An 8,946-nucleotide genomic window follows, 5' to 3' on the forward strand; every position below is an offset into this window, starting at 1 on the left:
GAATGCTTGTTTAATTTTATTAAAGCTAATTCGTTTTTAATAATTATTTGATTTGATTATATTATGATTTCAGATTCCAATAAGAGTTTTGTACATTTATTGTCATTTTTAGATTTTATACTTTATTTTATTCTGTTTTTGTTTCATTTCAGATTCTAAAAAGAGTTTAGTACGTTTTATTTCTTACCGTATTTAAATCTAAACCACCAAAGATATTATTTTATTTTGTTGTATTTCTTTTCTTTTTTTCATTTTATCTTACTTTTTCCTTTTTTATTATAATTTTTATTTTATTTCATCTTACATTTTCATTTTTATTTCATTTTATTATTTTCAGATTCCACAAAGAGTTCAGTTCATTTTATTTATTCCTATATTTAAATCTATTCTACAGAATTCTACCTAATTTGTTATTATTTTTATTTTTATTATTTCATTATTTTTTTTTTAGTTTAATTTATATAATAAAACAAAGCCTAATTAAAGTACATTTTATTCAGTAACAAGTTAAATAGAAAATACAATAATACAAATCAGCTATGCCTATGCATTTAGTATTATAACTGCATTCAAAAGAGAAATAAACAATATAAATGGAGCTATTCCACTATGACATATCAAAATATTTCAGTCTGTTCTTGTTTTCCAGGAAGTGATCGAAGCCATAGCAGAGTGCGCTTTTAAGACGTCTCCGTTCCCCGTCATCCTGTCCTTTGAGAATCATGTGGACTCGTAAGTGTAGATGCTGCTGGTTTTCTTCCCGTAGTGCCGCGTCTCCTTGGGGCCGACTGCAACTATGGCAACAAAGAGTGGAGCAATTAGAAGTGTCTCTGAAATGCATAATTTGTTTTCAGTCATCATTGTTGTCTAGTGAGATGTCACACGCGCTGGCTCGCTTTGTTTTCTGCATCAAATCAGAGATGACATGATGTGCATGCAGTCAGGGAATTTCACTTCAGTCACATCACAGCTGCAGATGTAGTTTCCCAGAATGACATGCATGTGAACATTGGCAGGTGCTAATTTTGGAATTTTATTTTTATAATTTTTTAAAAATAATTATTTGATATTATTTATTTAATTATTTAATTTTATTTTATTCTATGTTGTATTTTATTTTATTTAATTATGCTTTCAGCTTCCAGTTAGGGTTTAGGATATTTTATTTATTACCATATTACACATTTTACCATATTTAGAAGATTTCCCCCTAAATCAATAATTTTTTTATTCTATAATTTATTCTTTATTTTATATATTTTTTTTCATTATGCTTTTCAGCTTCAAATTAGAGTTTAGTACATTTTGTTTATTGCCATATTTAAATTAAGATGCTATTTTATTCCATATTTTATTTTTTTATTTTAGATTATTATAACCAATATTTGTATTATTTATTTTATTTTATTATTTTATTTTTACATTTTATTTCATTATGCGTTCAACTAAGAGTTTAGGATATTTTATTTATTGCCATATTTAAATGTATTCTGTAGAATTCTACAAAACTTCTCCCTAAATATATATCAAATTAATTTAAGGTTATTGTTCTATTTTTTATATTTGTCACTATTATGGACTTGAGTTTTGTCTTTTGTGTTCCCTTTTCCTGTTTGCCCTTCCTGTTCCTGTCCTAGTTTAGTTCATTAGGTCATTATCTTGTTCAGTTCTTTATCAGTTAAACTACTGCACCTCTGTTGCCCTCATTAGTTGCCTCATTTAAGCTCACTCCTTTGTTCAGTGCTCGGTCGGTTATTGTTTGTTACTGCTGTTGTCACCCAGTCTTCATCATTGTGGATTACTATTAAATATATTATTAAGATTATCTTCATCTTCATGTGCCTTGCCGCAACCTAAGCGTGACAGAATAACCAACCCAAAGAATTTAAAGTGCGCTGCATGTTTTGTTTTCCTTTTTGAAAGTTTTGCGAGATTCGCCGCTCTTGCTCGGAGGAGCCAGGATATCAAGGATTTCGCAAGGGACTTCAGCTGTTTCGCCATAACCACCACCTTCAACGACGAGACGCTGAAGTCCCTGTTCAAGATCGGGGAAAACTGCCACCGCCCCGTCGACCTCCTAGACACCACGGGACTTAACTGGAGGGAGGCGATCATCCAGTGTCTGGAGAGCATCCGGCCCCGATCTAGAACGCCGCTTGATCCAGAGCCCAGCCCAACATCACCCCGCTGCGCGAAGCAAGAGCCTGAGCCCACCGATGATGGAGAGCCATAGCCCACTGGGACCGACGAGCCATCGCCAAGAGGAGCAACAGAGCTGAGGATCGCCCCGGAGCCAGAGTCTGTGACGTCAGACCAGGTGCGAGAGCCGGCTACAGAGCTCGCCACAAGGGACATCACTATGGACAGTGAGAGTGCGGAGGAAAAGCTCCATCCACTGCACCATGGCTGAGGGTGAGCCGAGCTCAGTGGACTATGATTCGGATTTATATGTGGACATGCGCATTTTCCTCCCACCATCATCTGAACTGTCAGTCTGCTCTGAATTATCTGTCTGCCCTGAACTGTCTATCTGCCCTGAACTATCTGCCTGTGGGACAACGACCATGAAGATTGTTCCCCTATCACTGGCGCCCCCTTTGTTGGGAGTGGCCTTGTGGTGTGTGTGGGCAGCACACACCGTTACTAAGCCCCCTAATCATCCTGAACTCCTGCCCAGCCTCCCTCTCCCACCACCTCTGCACCAGTCCTCACAACCGCCTCCGCTGTCTCCTGACAGCCCCTCTGCTCACCCTCAGCCCACCATCGGTGCGGTGGGATCGCCGGGGGTCTGACAGTCTCCATTGGCGTAGTGGCTGGAGGATCCCTTGTCTTTGCCTCCAGCCTCTGAGTCCCGGACTCCGCCTCGGCCCTTCGACCCAGCGGCTCCACTATGGCTCCTAGCTCCCTCCTCTCCACTATGGTCCATCAGTCCACCAGCTCCGCCAGGCTCCCTCATCCCTCCAGCTCCGCCTTGGTCTGTCGTTGACCATCCGCCGCCTCGGGACTCCACTCCTCCGGCTGCGCCTCGTCCCTCTGACTTTGTCAGGCTCCTCCTTCCCTCCAGCTCCACCTGGGTCCTCTGTCGCTCCGGAGCCATCTGCTTGGCCCTACGGATCCTCAGCGTCACCTTGGCTCTTCGGCTCTCCGCCTCGGGCTCCACCACCTGCTCCGCTGCCGTCGGTCGGCCCCTGGAGTCGTCAACCCTTCCTCCACCATGGCCCCTCCCTCCGTTGGCTCCACTGTGGGCCACCATCATGGCTGTGGCCTGGGTCCCACCTGGCTCCTCCTGCTTCCTCCTGGCTTCTCCCTGGCTCCTCCCTCCATCAGCTTCACCATGGACTTTGGTTGGCATCCACCTGTCTTGTCTGCTTGCCAGCCCTTTGCAGCATCCCTTCTCCACTCCTTGCTTCCTCCTCCTGTGTCCTCCCCCATCCCTCCCTTTGTCTCAGTGGCGCAAGGTCGTGCCTTCCGGGAGGGGGGCGATCTGTCACTATTATGGACTTGATTTTTGTCTTTTGTGTTTCCTTTTCCTGTTTGCCCTTAATTGGTTTTGTTCCTGTCCTAGTTTAATTCATTAGGTCATTATCTTGTTCAGTTCTTTATCAGTTAAACTCCTGCACCTGTGTTGCCCTCATTAGTTGCTTCATTTAAGCTCACTCCTTTGTTCAGTGCTCGGTCGGTTATAGTTTGTTACTGCTGTTGTCATCCAGTCTACATCATCGTGGATTACTATTAATTATATTATTAAGATTATCTTCATCTTCGTGTGCCTTGCCTCGACCTGAGCGTGACAATATTCAATATTTTATTTCTTATTTCTTATTTAATTTAATTATTTTATTTTAATTTATTTTATTTTTTATTATGCTTTCAGCTTCCAATAAGTTTAGTTCATTTTATTACCATCTATTCTGTAGTATTCAAAATCTACCCCTAAATCAGTGAATCAGTTTATTTTACTATTTTATTTTATTTTGCTTTGTTCCAATATGATTTTTTTTTGTTACATTTTTGTTACATGCTACATTTTGTTTATTACCATATTTAAATCTATTCAACAGAATTTTCCAAATTTCCCCCCTAAATCAGCAAAGAAATGATCAAACGGTCTGCAGATTTCATCTTGGTCTTGGACTTTATACTGTAATTTACTTTTGTTGATGCAGCAAATGTTGCGAAGCGCTAATTTGTTACTCATTGTTTATGCAAAAATGGCTGTTTCATGTGTTTCTGTTGAATGGCAGCCCCAAACAGCAAGCCAAAATGGCAGAATATTGCCGATCGATATTCGGGGATGCTCTTTTGACTGAGACTCTGGAGAAATATCCTGTAAGTGTCTCTGTCCTTGATGCATTTGTGCTCTGTTATCAGTCAGCGTTCTCCTGACTGATTCTGCTGTGTTTCAGATTGAGTCCGGCGTTCCTCTGCCAAGCCCTCATGAGCTCGTGGGAAAGATCCTCATCAAGAACAAGAAATCTCACCCCAAACCCTCAGACGGCAGCACTAAGAAGAAGCTGTCCGAGCAGGCGTCCAACACCAACAGCGACTCGTCCAGCGTCTTTGAGCCGTCGTCTCCCAGCGCTGGACCCGCAGGTATTACATCCTCAAATCTGCATGACTGAGTCAGACAGTGCTAAATTAAACAAGATTTAATTAATTAATTCATTTAAGTGCTTATTATTTTAAATATTTATTTATATAATTAATTTAAAAACAAATTAATTAAAAAAGAAAAATCATTTAAATATTAATTTACATGACTGATGGTGAAATTTGAAAATATACAAACCGTAGTGCTGCTGTTATTAGCATTTTGTGTAAATTTGAAAATTGTAAATATATAATATAATAAATTCAAATTCAAATTGTTTAATTGTAAATAAAATATAAATGTGTATAAATTTGTTGTAAATATTAAATATAATATAATAAATTTAAATTAAATTTGTAAATTGTATATAATATAATATAATATAATATAGTATAATATAATATAATATAATATAATTCCTCGATCATATAGGATAAGCAGAGAATGGATGGATGCATAATATATTCTAAAATAATAATAAAAAATCATTAAAATGACATTTCTAAGTTGTAGATCTAATGTAGAGTTTATAATTTATTGTAATTATATAATATACTGTAATGTTTTGTTATAATTATTTTTGTTATAATTTGTAAATATGCAATGTATAACAAATTAAAATTACATTTGTATTTGTAAATAGTAAATGTAATATAATATATAATATATTGCAATTAAATTTGTAAATTGTAAATAAACAATAATTACATTACATAATCAGCCAAAAATTACAGTTGTCTAATTTATTTATTGCTGTTTATTTGAGGATAAATCAATAATTAGATAAAGAATTTGTTTGTGCAACAAATTAAACAGATCACCCAAAAAATTTTTAATTAAATCTATTTATTGATAGATAAAAATTCTGCACAAATCGCCCATACATTAAATTTTTTTTTAATTATTTATTTAATAATACCTAAATCATGAAATAAATAATTGACATTTTTGCACAAATGAACTGGATTAGCCCATGAATGAAAGTGTGGTGTTTTTGGAGACTGATTGTTGGCGGTTGTTGTTTGGAAATGACGTGTGTGTGAAATAAATAACTCGAGGATGAGTAAAATAATTACATTACATAATCAGCCAAAAATTACAGTTGTCTAATTTATTTATTGCTGTTTATTTGAGGATAAATCAATAATTAAATAAAGAATTTGTTTGTGCAACAAATTAAACAGATTCTGCACAAATCACCCATACATAAATTTTTTTTTTAATTATTTATTTAATAATACATAAATCATGAAATAAATAATTGACATTTTTGCACAAATGAACTGGATTAGCCCATGAATGAAATCGGGGTGTTTTTGGAGACTGATTGTTGGCGGTTGTTGTTTGGAAATGACGTGTGTGTGAAATAAATAACTCGAGGATGAGTAAATGATGAGAGCGTTTTCATTAGTGTGTCTCTTGAGTTCAGGCTGAACCCTCTGGTTCTTCTCTCACACCAGCTCTCTCATGCACTTTCTTCAGCGCATCCAAACCGCTGTTTAAGAGGAACTCAGCATTTGATTTGACTGAAGTTGGATTTGATCCTGTTTTTCAGCTTTAGCGCCTGCAGAGGTGGAGGCTGAGGAAGATGAGGATGAAGATGATGATGATGATGACTGTAAGAAGTCCATGGACGAGGTCAGGAAGAGATGATGCTTTTATATTATAGTATTGATTCATATTTTCATCCGTTTTAATTTTAGTGGAAATCTGAGTAACTTTATGTGCTTTTGTCATTTTCAGTTTTTGTTTTCTATTTTTAATTTCCATGTAGCTTTTTTTATTTTAGTTTGAGTTATTTTAGTACTTTTTGATCAATATAAATAACCTATTTTATTTCAGTTATTTCAACATTTCGAATTTGTAATAAGCTGTTAATATCATTATATATACGTTATATATTGCTATATACCTTTTAATCTATTGTATCTCAGTTTTAGTTTTAGTAATTTTAGCACTTCAGCTTAAACTTATTTATTTCAGTTAGTTGCCAAGGCAACATTTCTAAATTCTATTTTTGTAGGTTTTTTATTTAATATTTCTATATAGCTTTAATTTATTTTTATTTCATGTTTAACTATTTCTAAATTCTAGTTGTTTTTTATTTCTGTGTTTTTTTCTTATTTCTTATTCATTTATATTTTTTTAAGTTTAGGTTTTTTGTCTAATATTTATACTTTGTCTCATTTTGAAACGGATTGATTGGTCATTTTGAGGTCATGCGCAGAAGTTAATTACTCTGCTTGTAAATACAATGTTTTAGCTCTTGTGTACGTTTTCACCAATGGAGTGCAAAATAATGTTTGAAACTCTTAAAATATACAATTTTCTCAACTAATTGTGAAATGAGGTGCTCAGCCTTCAGAAAATGATGTCCATGAGCTCAAACACTGATGTTTTTGTGATTTTTATTCAGGGTACAGCAGGATCCGAAGCCTTTGCCACTGAAGAAATGTCCACACTGGTCAACTACATCCAGCCCACCAAGTTCCACTCGTTTGAGATTTCCAAGAGTAAGTTTTGAGCACATATGATGAAGAGATCACCCATCTGAAGATCTGATTCAAACCAGCTTGGTCTGCTTTCAGAGAGCAAACGCAGTTATCAGATGTCGTCGTTCGTGGAGACCAAAGCGCTGGAGCATCTCACCAAGACACCGGTGGAGTTCGTCGAGCATCCTTTCTAACACAGCCCGCATTTCTGATGGCAAACCAGGACAAGAACATCTATTATTTATGCCAGAACTTATGAATCTGTCAGGAAGATTTCAGAACAGTAGTCCATCTGACTCATGCCCGGTTTGCAAGTCTTCAAAAGCCATTTAATATGTTTGTGTGAAGAATGAACTGAAATTGAAGTTGTTATTCACTAAAATTATGCTCTAATTCACACATGTATATATTTAGATGTGATACCTTTAGATGTATGCATTTGACATAAATGACACCGAACTGCATTTGTTTTAGTAATCGTCTATTTTTATAGCTTTTTTTTGACAATCAAGTACATTTGCACGGTGTTTATACATCATCAAAAATATTTTATATTTTTATTTTAATATAATCGAAATGTTTTTAGATATAAAAACGATAATAAATGATATAATTTATAATTTAGGTGTTCAGTTTTGATTAGTTTTTGTTGCAGAAAAATACTGTAAAAATTATTTAATTTACATTTAAAAAATATATGTTCCACGTTGTTGGCCATTTTTGACGGAAAATATGATAATGTATCATTTAAAATGTAAAAATACATTCTAATACATTTTATGAATTAAAGTATATGTAAAAATAATAATGTTTAAAAAATAAAAATGTTCCAGAAAAAAAACTACACAAATAATATCATTTATCATTTAAATTTAAAAACTCCATTTTGATGCCCAAATCAATTTTTCTTGCAGAAAAACACAAAATATTGTAATTTTTTTTAAATACATACTAAATACATTATATAAATTAAATAAAGTATATACACAAATAATAATGTTTTATTTCAGTGAGATGCCAAGGCAATATTTCTAATTCCTCATTTTTCTAATGTCTATATTTTTCCCCCTAATTTCTAGTAAATTTGAATTTTTTTGAAGTTTGTAATTTAATATTTTATTTTATTTTAATAGTTTTAGTTTTAGTCAGCAGTAGCAACACTAGGAGATAAATCAGCCAAATTGATTAAGTAGATTTTTTTTTTTTTGGAAAGTATATTAAAATACAATTATAAAATAAAGAAAATAAATCTGTCTATGAAAAAAGTATTTCTGAAAAATGCAACCTCTTTAATGTTTTGTAAGGTGATGTTGTGGTGATGATCACACATGTCTGTCCTGGTTGTGATGGAGGTGCATGATTTATTGATTTATCGGTGTAATTCGTTATGACGCTCCCTTAACCGTGTGCATGTAGATACAACAAGTTTCAGCTGAGCAGGATTTATCCTAAAGGAACGCGCGTGGATTCCTCCAACTACATGCCGCAGGTCTTCTGGAACGCCGGCTGTCAGCTCATAGCACTCAACTTTCAGACCATCGGTGAGATGATGAATAATGAACACGCTCTGGGAGAGGCTTATGACAAATATGCTGTAATATGAAATGTCCACTGAAATCAGACTTTATAGCTGTTGATTTTCTCTCATCTCTCTCAGATCTGTCCATGCAGCTGAACCTCGGCATGTACGAGTACAACGGCAAGAGCGGCTACAGACTCAAACCAGAGTTCATGAGACGACCGGACAAGCACTTCGACCCCTTCACAGAAAGCACTGTGGACGGCATCATTGCCAACACCTTATCAGTGAAGGTTAGACGTTTGACAGCTCGACTTCCTCAAAAGCTGCTTTCAAAACATTAA

At 35.3% G+C, this 8,946-nt stretch overlaps 1 protein-coding gene across 1 annotated transcript in view; it reads left to right on the plus strand.

Annotated features, from left to right (window-relative positions):
- Positions 1–8,946, plus strand: part of LOC107552867 (1-phosphatidylinositol 4,5-bisphosphate phosphodiesterase beta-1-like) — a 15,382-nt gene extending 6,436 nt beyond the window's left edge. Inside the window, exons 3-11 of the mRNA XM_016234905.1 lie at positions 153–169; positions 632–732; positions 4,245–4,329; positions 4,407–4,593; positions 6,147–6,229; positions 7,008–7,104; positions 7,180–7,264; positions 8,500–8,624; positions 8,741–8,946. Coding sequence (XP_016090391.1) covers positions 153–169; positions 632–732; positions 4,245–4,329; positions 4,407–4,593; positions 6,147–6,229; positions 7,008–7,104; positions 7,180–7,264; positions 8,500–8,624; positions 8,741–8,946 — 986 coding nt within the window. The remainder of the gene's footprint in view (positions 1–152; positions 170–631; positions 733–4,244; positions 4,330–4,406; positions 4,594–6,146; positions 6,230–7,007; positions 7,105–7,179; positions 7,265–8,499; positions 8,625–8,740) is intronic.

This window comes from Sinocyclocheilus grahami, unplaced genomic scaffold (genome assembly GCF_001515645.1).
Source record: "Sinocyclocheilus grahami isolate Dianchi unplaced genomic scaffold, SAMN03320097.WGS_v1.1 scaffold460.1, whole genome shotgun sequence".
Classification (NCBI taxonomy): Eukaryota; Metazoa; Chordata; class Actinopteri; order Cypriniformes; family Cyprinidae; genus Sinocyclocheilus; species Sinocyclocheilus grahami.